Source organism: Dermacentor albipictus, chromosome 1 (assembly GCF_038994185.2).
Source record: "Dermacentor albipictus isolate Rhodes 1998 colony chromosome 1, USDA_Dalb.pri_finalv2, whole genome shotgun sequence".
Taxonomy (NCBI): Eukaryota; Metazoa; Arthropoda; class Arachnida; order Ixodida; family Ixodidae; genus Dermacentor; species Dermacentor albipictus.
This window is the reverse complement of record NC_091821.1, coordinates 168645212-168664108: the sequence shown is the minus strand read 5'-3', so window position 1 is coordinate 168664108 and position 18897 is coordinate 168645212. Positions and strand designations below refer to the sequence as shown.

Here is an 18897-nt window from a genome sequence, read left to right as displayed (position 1 = left end):
AACGAAGAGTAGTACCGCGGCCGTAGTCAACGCGGAAAGGTCGTTTGAATGTCTCTTCCTTGTTGTTGGGCCCACTTAATGAAGCTGAAGCAAGCTATATAAAACTGGAATTTATTGCCTCATTCGTAGTTGCGCGATATATAGACGGAATAGAAAAAAGAACAAATAAAGACGCGGTTGCCGTTGGCTAGCTTCCCAAGTTGAAGGCGAAGTTTGTTTCTGGTGCTCGGTGGCCCAAGTGCAAACACATTTCAATGCCAACACTCCCACTGTATGCTTTGCGTGTTATAGCGTTGAAGTGCCTTCTAAGGACACAAAATTCCCCAACGTACTTATTTGTCAATGGTGTTTGCTGCGTGTCTCCAGCAAGAACTTGACGAATAAACGCTTATAATAATTTTTGTTTTGGGACACCGAGTTCTTTGCTGTGTCGTCCTGCGCTCTGCCGCATAACCGAAGTTGGTTCTGCTCTTTTTCTTGCAGCGCGACTGCTAAACAACTTGCTCATGGCCCAGCGAACGCCAAGCTTAGCGGTTCCGGCGGCCTATATAGCTGTGGATACGTTCTTTTTCCTCAGGCATGTCAGCTCCTTTACGAAGTTGTATTGCTCTTAACACACGCTCGCTATTTATGGTCTTGCAGTTGAGGCTACATGGTAAAGCATTTGCATCGTTCGAACACGCGTATCTGTCTTTTATTTTTGTCTCCAACTGTAGTGTGCTTTTAACGAAAAAAAATGCTGTACGAATGCTGTCTCTTGCCGTATAAAATGGCGAGTTTATCAAATTCTTTTCCTCGCAAAAGAAAAATACATTACGTGCAATTAGAGCCCGTAAGAGAAGCATGTTCAGCTCAGCTGTTCGCGCGTCAAAAATTATGTTGGGTCATCTCTCCTTGTCAGATGTCAACTTGTTTATGTTAAATTCTTTTAAAGGCTAGGGTGCCGGTTTGTGATGTTAAAAAAAGACTGCTTGTTTTTTTTTGCCTACAAAAACGACCACGGGTGCTACGGATGCAGTTGCCGGAACTGAATTTTCCACCTTTTATGGCAAAGACTCGATTGACTCAGGGTAGGCAGTCTCCCGACCTTATCGCTCAAGCTTTCCAGAGGCACGGAGTGACCTGTTAAAACATTATTGGGTGCCACAAGGGTTTATGTGGAAGTACAAATTAGAGCAGATATTTTTACTTGCACATGAACATTTGTATTTTACGAACTTCTCAGTGGCATTTGATTTTGCGTATTTATGCTGTGTGTGTATACTATACATGAGCTTCAGACTGTTGTCACTATATTACTTTCCCAGTTCTTTGCCTGAGAATTTTGTATCGTTGGGTGCACATCTGTCAGTTGAGGGGACACCAGTTGCTGGCACCGTCAACAGGTACCAACGTTTCTTTGAACACATATAACGGCAAAAAAATACAAAGCGAAAGAAAGAGAGAAGCCAGGGCGCTTAACGAGCTGGTATTTGCAATGACTTCTCGTTGCTTCCGGAATTTTTTGTTTTCTTACTTAAGTATATACTAATAGACTAGGGAAGTTCTGTTGCAGCGCATAACGTCGGAGAATGTGGGCCTCAAAACGTAAGGACGTAGATATTTTAGAAAATAACTACTTTTTCTCGCTTCTTTTCTTATGTCAAACAACTTTTTAGTAGTATAGTTCTGTTGAAACTTCGTGTGGAAGCTTTACTCTTGAATCCCAGGAATTCTTGTTCTTGTAGGCTTTTGAGCCTTTATCGTGTCTGTGCATAGATGTAGGCAAGAATATAACGGAAACGTATCGGCAAATAAAGAAAGAGAAAGAACGAGAAGAACCAAGGCGCTTAACGAGCTGATCTTTGCAATATATTCTCGTTGCTTCTGTAATTTTACACGTTTTCTCATTAAATATATACGAACAAATTAGGCAAGTTTTCTTGTAACGCATAACATCGGAGAAGATGGGCCTCAAAACGAAGGGACATTTATTTTTTATAAAATGACAATTTTTTTTCTCTTTCTGATGTCAAACAATATTTAAGTACTGTAGTTCTGTTGAAACTACATGTTGAATCTTTACCCTTGAATTGCAACAATTCAGGGTCCTGTAGGCTTCTCAGCTTCTATCGTGTCTGTGTATACATGTAGGCAAGAATGTGGACTAGTCACTTTCTTTGATGAAGGAATCATGTGCTACGTGTGATAGATTCAGTGCGAACAGGACGGGAGAATGAGTGCTTCACCCTCATCGCTCGATGGTGTCAAGTGAAGTGTAGTCCTGTTCGCGGTAAAGATATCATGAAAATGTAGCGCTGAAATGAGTCGTTCTTAATATCAATCTTTGTCAAGTGTTCGATGAAAACTCATCGTCTGGCGAGGAAACATATTCATGCCAAAAAACGGGCACTCGCCAAGATTGAAAGAAAAATAAAGTATGATAAAGAATAAACTTTAAACGGCGCTTGAAACAACACATGAATGAAGTTGCCAAGGGCCACACAACCGCGAACGCCCTGGCGGAACATCACGAAAAAACCGGACACATCATTGACTGGGACTCGGCAGCCATCATCGCAAAAGAGAAACACTTATCTGCCCGTTTGCTTTTAGAATAATTTTACGTCCAATCAACTAGACACACGGTAAACAGGACGCGGGATAATCTTCCCGACATATACACCCGCACGCTGCGCCACCTCACCCATAAACAGCCGCGCGCCCATGCTTACATCTTCATTGTGATCAAGGGACCTGTACGGGGACCAAAACGTCTGTTCTTTATTTTTCTTTTATTCTTGGCGAGTGCACGTTTTTTGGCACTAATATCAATCTTTGAATGTCTGGTTCGTTGCAGTGCGTTCCTCATGTGCTACACGATATCAAAGCAAAGGAAACCTGCCATCGTCGTGTTCATATTCGCGGTGATCCGACGGTTTATAAGGTAAGCCCTCCGCCTCAGCGGGCTGCACAAATTTCGCGAACGGCGAGGTGCCCATTCTATAAAGCAAGGTGTGCTGCCGCCAAGCTTTACAACGCAGCTTATTCACAACTCTTGCAGGACCATGGTGCCGGTATTCTTCCTTCTCATGTGCATGTACTTGCTCCCGCTGGTTACGTCTGGACCAGACGCAAAGAGTTATTTTGAGAAGTTCTACGACGAAATGAACCGGCTTTGGTTGGACATACTACTTCAGATTCAGAACTACAGGAAAACTGCTTTCGTAAGTGTTCGAAATGTAATTGCAGATTTTTACTGTTCGAACTTCGATGTACCAGATTTCGCTGGAATAGGGTAAACCTATGAGTTTGTAAAGCCGCATTAGCGCAAGCTCTTGGGCCAATTGGGTACTGTAGACAAAGCTACATCACCCAATGGTGGCCACAGTAATAAGCTGGCATGTATGCGTACGTTTCTTTTCAGCCTGTGGTTGATGTAGGTTACGTTTGAGTTTGCAAGAGAGAGAGATAAAAGGAAGGCAGGAATGTTAACCAGTCAAGAGTCCGGTTGGCCACACTGCGCTGGGGGAAGGGAGAAGGGAAATAGAAAGAATGGAGAAGAAGAGAGAGCTGGGGGCAGGGAGACGTGTACGGACAGCACTACGGAGTCAAAGGCGCTCGCACAAGCCAAACAATCTCAGAAAACGCAAAAGTGCCTTCACTGCCTTCTGAACCGATTATCGGTGGGGACGGTATTCTAGTATTGTCTGTTTACTCAGAAGACGATCATCTAGTTAGCGAAGAACTCATAACAGCTATCACTGTAAAACTGCCTTCAGACTGCGTACGCAGTGCGTAGATATTTTGCAAGAAAGGCAACCGCAAAGTCAATGTAACTACACATTTTGTTCAGACTGCCGTAGTATGGTGAGTGAAGAGGGCATCGGTCGCATTAGAGGTGAGCGCAGTTGTTGGTAGGCCCGCTGCATTTACGTCGGATTCAGATACGGTGGGATCAATGGGCGCAGTATTTTCGGTTTTTCCTTTTTCGGACAAGGAACTTCCTGCATCCACTGCAACGTCTGGCTTATAGACCGGCAGAAGCGGCAAGGGCTTTTGAGATGAACGACTTTGAGCGCAGCGACCGTACTTCTGCTTTCGAACGACCAGCAGCATTTACGATTATTGGATTACCGACGCCCACGAGCATTAATAAAACAAATAGGAGCATTGCGAACTTTACGACCGCACTGTAATCACAGCATAATACAAAGAACTTGTGGTCTTGTACACTTGTACAACATACTGCTTATATGTTCAGGCTTCTGCGTTCAATAATTTCTGTTTGCGTGTAATAATTATCATAGTTATTTCTACTGTTATCTCTTTGACGTTTAAAAAATAGATCTACAGCAAATATGGTTGATTTATGTATTTATCATTTATTTATTTATTTATTTATTTATTTATTTATTTATTTATTTATTTATTTATTTATTTATTTATTTATTTATTTATTTATTTATTTATTGTGTTTAACATCCCAAAAAAATCTTGGAACTTAGAGAGACGTTGTAGTGGAGGACTCCGGATTATATATTGACCGTCTTGGATTCTTTTAACATTCAGCCATATCGAAGAGCACGAGCGTTCTTGCAGTTCGCTTTCATCCGGATGTGCTAGGCAGCAGAACGTTCTGGCGATATAGCCACCATGGCAGGTAGCAGAGCAAATAAGGCTGCATCACTGACGGTCATTCGCGTTAAAACGGGTAGTCTTCTGTTATTCGATTTTGAGCAGATGAAGGCACTAAACCCCTCAAAACTTACCGAATAATGAAGGCAATGACTGGTGATAAAGTCCTTTTCGTGCAACAAGTGCAGAGCTATAATAAAGATTTTGCAACGGCATTACTTCTATGCAAGGCAAGTTTTTCAGGCATGACCAGCTGATAAAGCAGGCGCTGCCTGCGTACCAATCAAAGACAATCTTTCTTTTTCTGGTAATATTTATGTGTTTACCTAGCACACGAATAAGCTTGCTAAAAGATATGAATCCTATGAAACAATATGCAGACTTCTGCAATTATTGCTTGCTTCAAGTTCATAAAATATAGTTAATACACGCTTTTAGTTCAGCAGCTCTGGTAAATACGCCATCCATTATTCTAATTCACTCGGCTCTCATGTTGAATGTTCCTGGAAGAAGCAGAAGCACTTCGCAGAGCGAACAATGGGAAACAACAGCCAGAGATGACACATAGGCCTACGCTATAAGGTCTCGCTACCTTGATGAAATGAAAAGCGAATATGTGGCGATATCACCGAAACTGTTGTGGGCTTGCGCAGTGAAGCAGCTGCACTGCGGCACGTCAGTAGCAGGTGAATGCAAAACTTTCTTGTTCTCTTAGTGGCGAAGTAGCCTTATTCGTATTGCAAACTGAAACCAACCCGGAACACTTCATGGTCACGTAGCCGATACCGCCAGTGCTGGTGCTTGCCGTTCCTCTCTCCGGAAGGCCACTGTCGCCTTGTTAGCCTTAGACAACCTCTGACTGCAAATAATGGGACAGGAGGGTCCCCGTGTACTGCTACTACTTAACAAAACACGCAGACCGCCGCTCGTCTGTAAGTTGTTATTATCTTGCAATAGAGTACCTGCACTTAGCACTGAGCAATATAGTTAACAATCCCACTAATGTCCTTAAAAATAATTTTTAGTCAATATTGTCACTCCTCACACTGCGAATACTGTTCTCGTGGCTTCACGGTATTTCTTGTTCTTTGTTCTTCTACCTCGTTCGCAGTCCATATTGGTGCACCTGTGGTACCTTTCCGTCGACTTCCAGTTCTTCCTTATAAGTCTCCCGATAGCCATCATCTTGAAAAAGTACGTCCTGCTAAAGCTGTAATACAGCCACAGCTAGTTCCTCAAGTACAGCCTTTGTAAAAAGAAACAAGGCAGTTTAGCAGAGAGCCGCAGCCGACTATGAGATGTCGGGTCAGCCTCCTGCTGCAGCAGCTCTTCTCAAAGCTCCGTATGGGGAGGCGAACCATTGTCTCACTCGCCAAATTCTGTCTCCAGCAGTTCCACGCTCCCCAGCACCGCGCAGCCGAGATTAATCAGCGATCAAGCACCTAGCAGCTACGTTTCTCTTGCAAAGGCTGTACAACTGCTAGAAATACATACATAGAAACGGGCTACGGGCTAGCAACTTCAATCTCTTGTATTCGTTTTCATTGCAGCCGACAACGCTGGGCGATTGGCGTCTTCATCTTGCTTTCTATAGTAAGTTGCTCAATCTCAGCATGGCAGATCAGCGGAACCCACAATACGCCTTTCGTGATTGCTGTCACGGAAAAAATGGCGTAAGTGATTATTTTTTTATTTATTTCTAGTAGTAGCAGCACTTCTGGACAAAACGCTTTTGGGTGCGTGCGTGTGCATTCGTGTGTAAGCGTGCATACGCGTATGTGTGTGTGCACGCGCTGAACTTATTATGTCATTGGAGAAACTCTACCGGCAAAGATAACAATGATACTATTTTAACCACTACCTCTATTCAGAGTGTTCGCTCTCGTCAACTGCGCGTCAGCACTGTTTCTACAAGTACGAGAGCGAAGCTCTGTTGCTAAAAGTTTACTCTTGCTCGTGCAATAACGTGCAGTTCACAAAACGGCAGTATTTTAGCATACTGCAATGCTGTAAGGCGTAGTAATCCATCTTTTGATTCGTTTAGTTTCAATACCACAAGTCAAAGGCTGGGGTGAGGGGCGATAAGTAATAGTACGCATAAAGTTATCGGCATCTGTGGTTGAAGTGAGGGGCAATCTCTGAATTAATTTTGTTTCAGATTTACAACGCAGTGCGGACATTTAAGGGTGCATGCAAACTTTATGGTCTGTGCGGAGAGCACGTGTTATCGCGGATGATATATTATTGGTTGGGAAAGAATTACACAGTTTGTCTACAACACAGATTATATAATTTCAAGGGAGGAATCCTAACGCAGTCTTCATCATCGTTCTTTAGCTTGGTTAGGGAGTACCTCGGTTGTGCCCTGCAAGAAAGTTTAGAGCAATTTTGCGGACGCGTACAGTTTCGCTGCCAACTGAACGTGCTTCATTCCAAAATGCTCAAAAGTGCTTGCGAACGCTTGTCGACTCTTTAAGTACATCAGTATTAATATAACCAACTTGAAATACAGTTGGTATCATGGGGAAACAGGCGGAAGACTAGAGATGGAAATTCAAGACGATGAGCAAAACGAGAACAAGGTGAAAGCGGGAGCCAACGTTTCGACAAATGGACTTGTCTTTTTCAAGACATGTTGGTATCATAGTTACAGTGGGAGGTCACGAGGTAAAGCAGCGAAAGTAATTAAATATTAATGCACGAACATTCCGCAGGCAACCAGCATTTGTCGCAAAAGTACGTTCTCGGTAATAAGGGCGCATGGGATTAACAATAAAAATAGAGCGTTTGAATGACACAAGTGATGTATGTCATTAATCAAATTACAACACTCACATAATCAAAGCACGCTTAACGTTACAGGGCCTAAGTATTGGTGATAGTTTCTTCGAGATGTGCATATTTTACACGCATGAAACAGAAGAGAGTGGCCCTGATGGAATATCTACAGTCGTCCTTAACGTCATAGCATCAATGCCGCGTACTTAATGACGATTTACAAGTATTGTCTTGAAACAAGGTTCATTCCTCAAGATTGTAAGACTACGAACCTGACATCTGTTTCAAAATCACCAGCTGAAGAACTTACAGAAAACTATCGGCCTATTTTATTACAGTTAATATGTTGCGATGTATTTGAGCATACTATTAGCAGTTCCATATTCCCACTTCTTGATTTTGTTGCCTTATTGCACCTTGTCAGCACGGTTTCTCCAAAGGTTATTTCTGTAATACACAACACATGCGATTTCAGCATATCGCACCCGGAGTCAATGATAACAATAGCCAGATATGCGTCATTTAATTTTGTTGTTGTTGTTGTTGTTGTTGTTGTTGTTGTTGTTGTTGTTGTTGTTGTTGTTGTTGTTGTTGTTGTTGTTGTTGTTGTTGTTGTTGTTGTTGTTGTTGTTGTTGTTGTTGTCGTCGTCGTCGTCGTCGTCGTCGTCGTCGTCGTCGTCGTCGTCGTCGTCGTTGTTCTCGCAATGCTTCTCAGTGCCAGTGTCACAACACTTCTTAGATATCAAACTTACTGCTTTAAACATAAACACTAAAGCTTGCAATTGGATAGAAAGCTACCTGAATGGACCCCCTCCGTTGTCCTCAAAAACACCAAAGTCTTCACAAATAACAAGCTTCGGGTGTCTCTTAAGGAAACTTGTTTGGGCCCAATATTGTTTTTAATCTCCATAAACAGCATTGTTCAGAAAATTAGGTCACCAATCAAACTATTTCCCGACAACTGTGTCATTAAAGAAATCACATCTGAAAATGGCACATATATTTTGCAAACTGATTCGACAATACACAAAACTGATGTCAACAATAGAACGTGCATTTGAATACTAGAAAAGTCCGTTTTTCCAAGAAATTATGCAAATTATAGCTCCAATGTCGAATCAATAAACGCTTATGGACAAACTGTCTAAATGCAAGTATCTAGGAGTCTATTTCACCGAATCACTCACTTGGAACAAACGAGTTGACTATGCCCTATCATAAGCAGGTAGGATTGGGAGGTATTTCGAGGTATATTGAGCAAGCAACGCCGGAAGTCAAGGAAGCTATTTTTTACGTGTCATGTCAATACTTGATTGTGTCTGCTCATAATGGGCCAGATATCAAGAAGGCTAGCCTATATTATTACCAGATCAAAAAGCAGCAAGGTTTCCATGCAGTAATTCCGATCCATACTTAAGCATTTCAGAAATAAAGGCCACTATATAGGGATGACGTCTCAAAGCGTTACCTGTACGTAGGCAAAAACTAAGACCTAAGCTAATGCACCATATATTTGACAGTCAGATAGGTAAACCGTTGTAATTATATTTTTTACCCAGCTCATAGTATATACTTTCGCTTTGATAACAATAAAAGATTTCGGAACATAATTCCCGAAGAAGCACTTTCCACTATTCCTTCCCAAAAACTGTAAGAGGTTCAAACCGTTTGTCAGATGATGTGTTACATGTATCCAATAACTAATTATTGTTTTCTGTGCTGGGTGATTGCTAGGGAATTACAACTGCCTTTTTTGTATATTGTACATGCTCTTCTCAAATATTTATTGTTCAGTTTATTTGTATGTATTTTTCGAGGGATCATTCTCCTGCGTTATCTACGAATGTGATGTGTAAGTTCTAGTATATCTTGCGCGTGGTTTGCCAGCGTGCATCTGTATGGGTAAATATTCAGATATGTGCATTGTTTTTCAGTTACATTTAATGCGTACATTAAACATGAGATTTCTGTTCCCCCAACCTAATGCTTTCAAGTCGATGTAGGTATATTGTAATTAACTACCAAATATATCTCAGTCAGATTGAAGTAAAGGTTTGTGTTTCCTTTCGGGAACATTTCATCCTAAAAGTTCTTATTTTCAACATTCTGTGATTATGCTTATTCAGATGAGAAATATTGGCCACTACTATAGCCGACCACCCCACGAGAGCAAATGGTTACATCATTAAGCAAGCTCGAGATCAGATAAATGAAATACAATTTTAGAGCACCAGCTCGACATAAACCATGTAGTTGTTTGGCTGGACGCGAGAATAGAGAGCATCAAAGCAATTTCTGCATTTTGGTGCCATTAGGTAGGTGCCCACTCTTGGCCGATCCTCCAGAATAGGTCGTTGCCGCTGTGGCGCAAGGGGAACAGAATCGTTGGATGCATTTGACACGTGTCGTTCTCCTCTGTGCCCATACCGCTTTTATCGCTATTCTTCCCTCGACAGACATCATACATCACCTGAGTCATCGTGACATCAGTGTGTCGAGTCTCACTGTGTGTATCCGTCACATTGGGTGTTTGCATTTCGGCGTAGTTTGTGAACGCTGCAATGCATAAACATAAACATTGCGTTAGATTAAAGTTGCGACCTATGCGAGGCGTACCCGTCGTGGCTACTTAGTGGCTTCGGCTTTTCGCTGCTGAACACGAGGTCGCGGGATCAAATCCCGGCTGGGGCGGCCGCATTTCGATGGGGGCGAAATGCAAAAACGCCCATGTGCCATCAATTGGTTGCACGTTGAAGAACCCCAGGTGGTCAAAATTAATCCGGAGTCCCTCATTGCGGCGTGCCTCATAATCAGATCGAGGTTTTCGCACGTAAAACCCCAGCAATTATTCTTTTATTTATACGTGAGGCATAAACATAAACATTACACGAGGCTACGCGTTGCATAGGATGCAAATAAACGCAATCGTACATCAGAATGAGTTGTATAACATTTCATTAACCGCTCCACTTATGTTTCGCTTCACATAGGTTGAATGAGCGTTCGATCTCTCCCGCCTGGCGCTCGCTAGGGCGCTCTTCTATATCTTTTGCCTAACGATTCGCAGTACCTATGAGTAAGACTGCAGCAGGGAAAAATTGTACACCTCAGTTGATGACGCCAAGTTACACCAAGTTATGCGCTCGCGCATATTTGCCCGTCTGACCCGAGTAGAATTGTTATTTCTTGCTACAGTTTACTTGGTACACTATTGGACCCGTATTCACAAAACGTCTCTCATGTATCTCCGTTCTCGATGGGCCACCGCTGTAGCGATCACCTCGCTATCACTTAGCATGCGCCCGAACACCGGCCAATCAGCAAACTCTCTTGGGTAAAAAAGACGCCCTGGGAAATACAGGCTCCGCTTCTTTGACGACTCAGGCCTTCTCATGCCTTGACACTCACTCATAGGAACATATGTTCATAGAACCTTTTTTTTAACCTTCTCTGTTAGCTATCTAGAGTATTTAGCTTGCAAACCAAACGCGAAAATAAAGTTACTTCATAATGCACCTCTTTTGTGCCCCCTAACGCCACTTCCATTGCCTCTTGAACAGCTGCAATAAGACCCGAACGATGAAATAACTTACGTGTACTGTTTCCAACATCGCATGCATGATATTTCATGTTTTCAAGGTATACAGTACTCCTCGACCATGGGGTATAAAGTATGACGCCTTATATCGGACTGTTTTTGTATCCCACGCCTTTTGCCCTAAATAAATATAATGCTGAATAGGTGAAGATGAAATAGCCGATTTCCCGAGCATTACTAAAAGCGAACTTTCGTAACCGAGGCTTCGTGGACTCTTTGTATTTTCTCCGAATACTCCTGATTGTTGAGTCTTTTGAACCCACCATGCATTCGTAAAAGTGACGCTTCAAGTCAAAGCACTTTTCCTTATTGCATTCATGCGTACTGTGCAATTTGCTACATCGCTCTTCCACAACAGTGAAAGCGGCATTGATTTCTTTATTCGATGAGAAGACTCACATTTAAATTTTTTGTTAGACTTCATGTGCTCCTGCTATCACCACAATCTTTCTTTTGTTTTACTTTAATTGTACAGAATACTGGAGGACACATTAAACAACTACTACATGTTCCCTTTCTACCACGGCGTATGCTACTTTTCCGGCTGCATTACATTCTATCTGCTGCAAGGCTTCAAGAATGTCAAATTGTCGAAGGTAAGTGCGTAAAATTTTCGAAAATACACAACTTTCTCTCTTTACCCGGTTTTCTTTCTTGCTTTTTTTTCATTTCTTTGTTCGCATTTTTCTTTCGCCAAGCGTGTTCTAGCTTTGGTTGACAAATACGCCTGAAGTTGTAAGTTTGGTTTATACTTGGACCTTTTTAATGTTCAAGGCCGAATTCTAAAAGCTTTTCGTTCGCAAGTGCTCTTTGCCATTGGCCGAACGCCTTTGCTAGCATGTACTTCACGATTGGCTGGCGACTACTCTTGAGAACAATCCTATACCATAAGAACTTCGTTGTGAACACATGGACCTAATCTGCGGCCGATACGTAGAAATCATGAATAGCAACAATGAAGACACGTTATCTCAAATGAGTGAACTACGATGTCGAGTGTCGCTTTTAATCAGATTGATGTGAACTGTGAATAATGTTATTATTGACAATAATTCATATTGGCACTAGTTGGCGCAATGTATACTTTCGTCCAAAGGCGGAGACAGACCAAGAATAGAAAACTCTGTTCTTTATCTTTTGTGTTTTATATTGTAGCGTTTATCTGGAAGGCCACGCTCAGCTTTTAACAGCTACGTGAGTGGAACACACACACCCCGTGCAACAAGGAAGCATAACGACCTTTAGGTCGACCGGGGAATATCACGCTCCGCTCGAGTGAGAGCGCCTGCCACTTGAAAGCGGAGGGTGATAGTGATCCTCGCGTTCCCAACATTCATGGCGAAGCTTGTTTCCTCAGGTGTGTGCAATACTGGCCAATCATTCCCTACTAGGCCTTCGTGCATGCGTGTATATATATATATATATATATATATATATATATATATATATATATATATATATATATATATATATATATATATATATATATATATATATATATATATATATATATATATATATATATATATATATATATATATATATATATATATATATATATATATGTGTGTGTGTGTGTGTGTGTATGACCTCGTCTGTCACCACTGTACATGATGGTGCTGATTTAAAGCGAAGCTTCCTTAGCGAACTCTCCTGGAATTTGCTTAGCGTGGCCGCTGCTGCTGTCAGGGTGAATCGCACAAATCAGCTTATATATATATATATATATATATATATACTGATCTATAACAAACCTACAGATGCGCCGGTGACAGACTACCTTCGCTCAGGACCTACGCATTGAAACTAGAACCTGTACCTACCTAAATATCCTCGTTGCAACAAATATGCACGTTCATTCTTCCTTTTAGCTGTTTGGGCCATCTTCCCCGGTGTTTGGGCGTTTCTGCTTGGTTGGTTTCTCGCAGAGTTAACAGGGCCGATCCCAAAAGCAGTGTAATAGCGAAATGGGTCGATCAAGTGTAATACGCTGTCGCTTACCAGTACTCGCGTACGGGGCAGAAACCTGGATGCTTACGAAAAGGGTTCTACTTAAATTGAGGACGACGCAACGAGCTATGGAAAGAAGAATGATAGGTGTAACGTTAAGGGATAAGGAAAGAGCAGATTGGGTGAGGGAACAAACGCGAGTTAATGATATCTTAGTTGAAATCAAGAACAAGAAATGGGCATGGGCAGGACATGTAATGAGGAGGGACGATAACCGATGGTCATTAAGGGTTACGGACTGGATTCCAAGGGAAGGGAAGCGTAGCAGGGGGCGGCAGAAAGTTAGGTGGGCGGATGACATTAGGACGTTTGCAGGGACAACATGGCCACAATTAGTACATGACCGGGGTAGTTGGAGAAGTATGGGAGAGGCCCTTGCCCTGCAGTGGGCGTAACCAGGCTGATGATGAATACGCTGTCGCATTGGCCACGTGAATAGCATGGTGGGGGTCGCCGCATCTGGCCGCGAAGGCACCTATGCGCTATGCTACCAAACGCGGTTCAGAAGATGAATAATTTATCTATTACAAAGGCATGTTTGGTTCCGGGCCCTAGTAGAAAGATAATTAATTGAAGGAAATGTCGGCAGAGAGGTCGGCCTGAGCTGATAGGTCCAGCTACTCTGCACACGAAAAAGCAGAAAGGGTGCAAGAAACAAAGATGAAATATTGGGAGGACGAAAAGAAAGGACGTGCATATACAATAATCACCTAACACCATGGTTTCCTTAAAATCTTCAGTCTAGCACGGTGCTCTTCATATAGTCCACAACAGCCCTTGTATCTATTATTGCAGCTGTGTGGTCACACATTGCGGCTGAAATAGTACTTCCGGCAATTTTTGCCTTCCTGCATCTGACAGCGTAGCAGCCAGCGTCTTCCACTGTGACGGGTATGCTGAGGGCAGTCACAAAACACATCTTGTAGTCTCAGGCACTTGACAATGTTCACACTTCGAACTGTCAGCATGGCCGATAAAATGTGTGCAGCCTCGACTGAAGGCGACGTCCAGGTGAATCCGGTGGAGCGTACTTGCTCGGCGTTGCTTAAGATCAGCTGGGAGGCAAAAAGTCATGTCATGGTCTGTTTCCCACAGAATCCATGTTACAGCTGTATAGGTGTTGTTTGTTGGGTTCCTCCGGTACAGCCTACTTGTAATATCCAACAGCTGCAAAACCAATTTGCGTACAGTTCAGAGCATTTAAGTCCAAGCTCTCAGGATATGCCCTGGATTACCATGCAGTGCGTCAACGGTTGAAACTATTGCCATTGCTCAAGATTATTCAATTACGACGCACATCGTCATTGAGACAATGCGTATACATGTCAGGTGCTCGGACCCCTTGCCACCACCTCACCGCACTCACCTTGGAAAGACCCCGCACGTGATTTAGCACAACTGTCAGGGCATATCGTGCGTCGCTTACATCGGGGTACACACCTGCGCCAACGTCGGGGTCTCCTCCATGGTGTTTGTGCCGTCGTGAAGTGCACCTCAGAATTCGAGGACTTCAGAAAAATTCAGATCTACCATCATCATCATCATCAGCAGCAGCAGCAGCAGCAGCAGCAGCCTGGTTACGCCCACTGCAGGGCAAAGGCCTCTCTCAGACTTCTCCAACTACCCAGGTCATGTACTAATTGTGGCCATATCGTCCCTGCACACTTAATCTCATTCGCCCACCTAACTTTCTGCCGCCCCCTGCTACGTTTCTCTGCCCTTGGAATCCAGTCCGTAACCCTAAATGACCATCGGTTATTTTCCCTCCTCATTACATGTCCCGCCCATGCCCATTTCTCTTTCTTGATTTCAACTAAGATGTCATTAACTCGCGTTTGTTCCCTCACCCAATGTGCTCTTTTCTTATCCCTCAACGTTACACCCATCATTCTCTTTCTATAGCTCGTTGCGTCGTCCTCAATTTAAGTAGAACCCTTTTCGTAAGCCTCCAGATTTCTACCCCGTACGTGAGTACTGGTTAGACACAGCTGGTATGCTTTTCTCTTGAGGGATAATGGCAACCTGCTGTTCATGATCTGAGAATGCCTGCCAAACGCACCCCACCGCTTGCACTAAAACAATTGAGCTTACTCCTGTGATACGAGAAATGCAGTAGCCACGTACACATCTATACTGACGGATCGACCACATCGACTAGTTCTGGGGGTGCTGTGTTTATACCGACAAGACGAGTAACACTGCGATTCAAGACGTCACACGTCACGACGACCACGGCTGCAGAACTCACGGCTTCGCGCAGTGCGCTTCACTTTACTGACACATAGAGTCCTGGTACATGGGCCGTGTTTTCCGACTCTAGACCGGCTTTATACGACATGCAGTCAATTCTCAGACGTAGAGGTCACGAACAGCTAACATACGAGATCGTCAAGCTTCATCATGACGTCAAACAGAAAGGCCACGAAATTATTTTCCAGCGGCTACCTGGCCATTGCGGGATCAGTGGAAATGATCGGGCAGACAAAGCTGTTCGAGAGTCACATCGAGAACAACACAGCGTTCCCATTCCTCTTTCCAGGACAGACACTGCAAAGCAGCGTCATCACCTGGCACGCAAGCTCTCTTTAACAGAGTGGAACACCCCAAATATAAGGCTCACCAGGTTGTACGAACTGAACCCTTCGCTACATCTCCGACCCCCACCCTGGCTTCACCGATGTGAGACATCGCTTCTATACCGGCTGTGGTTGGGAGTGGCTTCCACGAAGGCGTACACTACTTTGATTGGAATGACCGACAGTGCTGCATACGACGTCTGCGGTGTGGAAGGGAACATCGAACATTTATTGTGCGATTTTCATCGATTTCAGTCGGAAAGACAAACATTATCTATCGCATTGCGACGACCGGACGATCAGACGACTGGACAAGTGCTACTTGAAGACCGGAGTCCCCATCGCTCGTTCGCCCACAAAAGTATGAAGGCAATTTTGTCTTGAGGGCGACTGGCCTATGTGAACGTCTTTGACTCGCTCAGGCCCTCCGCGTGCATGCGCTAGCTCACCGCGGCTTTCCTCCCCCTCCCCTGCCTCTCTCTATCTTACCTTTTTATTCCCTCTTTCCCGTCCCCCAGAGTAGGGTAGCCAACCCAGACGCATTTCTGGTTAACATTCCTGCCGTCTCTCTTTATTTGCTCCTCCTCCTCCTTCCTCTCTTTCTATCTGTCTCTCTTTAAACATGCCTCGGCCCTAAATGTGCGTTCGATTTATAATATAGTACTCACAGAGATAACTTGATTTATTTCTCCTCTAAATGGTGTATCTTGTGTTCAGTAGGTTTTGCAACATAACGGTGTTGTTGTTTTTTCGTTTTTTTTTAATCCAGATTGTAGAGGCACTCCTCTGGATCGTCGCCCTCGTTGCTGGTGCTGGCTGCGTCTTTGACAAGCAGCCCTGGTACATGGAGGGACATCCGACCTCCGAGGTTGGCAAGCTGTGTGCGGCATTCTTCGACCGAATACTGTGGTCGGTGTGCCTCAGCTGGATTACGCTTGCGTGCGCTACGGGACGAGGAGGCAAGACATTTCTGCCATTTGAAGAGTTGTTCTCGAATGCTTACATGCTAATAAGAGCTGCTAGCGTTATAAAGGTCGAGTTTGACAGCGTTTCGTTTATTAACGACAATGCGCCACAATTTCTGTTTTCTACATTCACGTTCATTAGTTTGTGGCACATCTGAATGGGAAACTTTGCATTCTTGTGGAGCTCCAAGCGCGCGACAAATGGTTACACCACATTTGAGCCGTGGCATGTTGACATCTTAAACTTTCCAACCAAGCTTCAGATGTCTCTTTCACAGCTAGCAGATGGTGCTATGTGCCCGCAATTTGTCTTCGCTATAATCGCTTACACAGTATCATCTGCTCACAGCATCCAGCTCTTCACTACTCTCACATTAAAATCACAACTAGTAGTGTTCATCATGCTTCAGGCTTTCGCATTTACGTACGCGAACGACCTAAATCTTTCCAGTGAAAATTTGCGAATTCTTGAGTGCGTTCGCTGATACTCCAGGCATAGTTATTGTTTATTTTTTCTGCTACGCCAGAAGAGCGATGACCGGCAGGGCTTACGAAAAAGGACGAATATGTTAAAAGGACACTAAAACCAAAAAAAAAATAGGTTGAGCTGTACTGATAAATTTCCTTTCTATAACACCGTAAATCTCCCTCCTTTCGTGAGAAGAGGCTCGGTGAGATCAGAAAAAGATGAAGACACGAGGACTGGGGTGCGATGCCGCCTTCAATCTCCGGCATCAGCTTGCCGTTACGTCATAGATTTTGATACCAGCTGCTCGGGCGTAGTTAGTTCATCGGTAAAGATGGACAAAATGTTCGTCTAAAAGGGCCAGATACTGAAATTGGAAAGTTTCAAGAACTTTTTTTGAGTCTCAGTGGCCCAAATACGAGAAAATTGTTTGAAATACGTGACATCACACTGACGTACCGGTGCTGGGGTTTCGGCACGAAATTTAAAGAATGGAGCTTCGACCTCCATTTTCTCTGTATTAATCAAACTCTTAGAGTGAAATTAACGAAGGTAGACGTTTGAAGGTGTGCTGTATCCGTGTAAACTAATTGTCTCTCTTTCGTGTCCCTTTAAAGGGCAACACTTTCACTATTTTATTCAGTGTAGTTTGGTAATCGACATCTATTGGGGTGTTTACCAACCATCGCCACCGTTATCAAAATGAATCGCGTGCTTCTTGCTATGTCTAAAAATTTCACATAACATAACTGCAAGTACAGACCTTGTGGTTAATCTTGTTCATGCAACGAAGCCCTTTCCTTCTTTTTTTTCAGGGTACATGAACAAGTTCCTCTCCTGGAACGCTTTTGTGCCACTAAGCAGACTCACGTTTGGAGTGTACCTGATTCATTATCCCTTCATTGTGTTGTTCCTGCACATTTCCAGAGAACGGATCTTGTTTTCGCATTTCACTTTGGTAAGTAGGAAAATTCTGTTTGGTTTGTTTGTTTGTTTTTTCACATATGAGTTATTTTAGTGTCCTTATGAGCGAGTGCTCTTCGCCACGCTGAACGCAATTTTGAAGGCTTGTTGCTACACAACAAAACAAGTTTCATGCAGCATTATTATTGATGCGAAATCGTCAAATGGCCCATTGAGCGCAAAAGCCGGCGTCTGTAGCAGCGAAACAGCACCTTAATTCCCATTGGCTGCGACGCCACGTCAAGCGCGCGCCTCGACGGAGCAGAGCGGCCGAAATGGAACGCCTGCTGCGTAAACGCGCCAGGTATTGCGTAAAGGGAGAGGGCAACGCCGCGACGTGCCTCTGTCTCATACCCCACTGGGCTTAGCGGCTGCGCGCCCCTTCGGGCCTTGGTGGCCGCTGTTGCTTCATCGGTCTCTCGTCGCGCAGGAAGTCGGTGGCATGCGGCGTTGGCACCGCAGGCGGCTGCTGCTTGCTGGCTCGGGCAGCACGTACCGCTGTGGATTCTGAGGCGGCCGCAACCTCGGTAGTAGCGAAACGTGGCCGTCCGCGCCAGTACACCGCAGTCGAAGTAAGGGAGCGAAGGAACGCAGCAAAACGAGTGAAGAGGCCGAGGCACGTCACTCTGCTCCATCGAGGTTTGCATGTGCGGGCCGAGTTCTTCATCAGGCGCCGCATTCACAACTGCTAAATATTTCCAAGGGGCCTTCGGACTTTATTATTATTATTATTATTATTATTATTATTATTATTATTATTATTATTATTATTATTATTATTATTATTATTATTATTATTATTATTATTATTATTATTATTATTATTATTATTATTATTATTATTATTATTATTATTATTATTATTGAGTGTGTGGCCTGTCTACTGAAACTGGTGGGCACTTAATAGATGCGGCACAGAGAGAG

At 43.6% G+C, this 18897-nt stretch overlaps 1 protein-coding gene across 1 annotated transcript in view; it reads left to right on the top strand.

Moving 5' to 3' along the window:
- LOC135905766 (nose resistant to fluoxetine protein 6-like) overlaps positions 1–18897 on the top strand; it is a 43496-nt gene that overhangs the window by 22557 nt on the left and 2042 nt on the right. The window contains exons 7-14 of the mRNA XM_065436821.1: positions 484–577; positions 2840–2926; positions 3044–3206; positions 5729–5811; positions 6168–6290; positions 11469–11589; positions 16349–16538; positions 17826–17968. Of these exons, the coding sequence (XP_065292893.1) occupies positions 484–577; positions 2840–2926; positions 3044–3206; positions 5729–5811; positions 6168–6290; positions 11469–11589; positions 16349–16538; positions 17826–17968 (1004 nt within the window). The remainder of the gene's footprint in view (positions 1–483; positions 578–2839; positions 2927–3043; positions 3207–5728; positions 5812–6167; positions 6291–11468; positions 11590–16348; positions 16539–17825; positions 17969–18897) is intronic.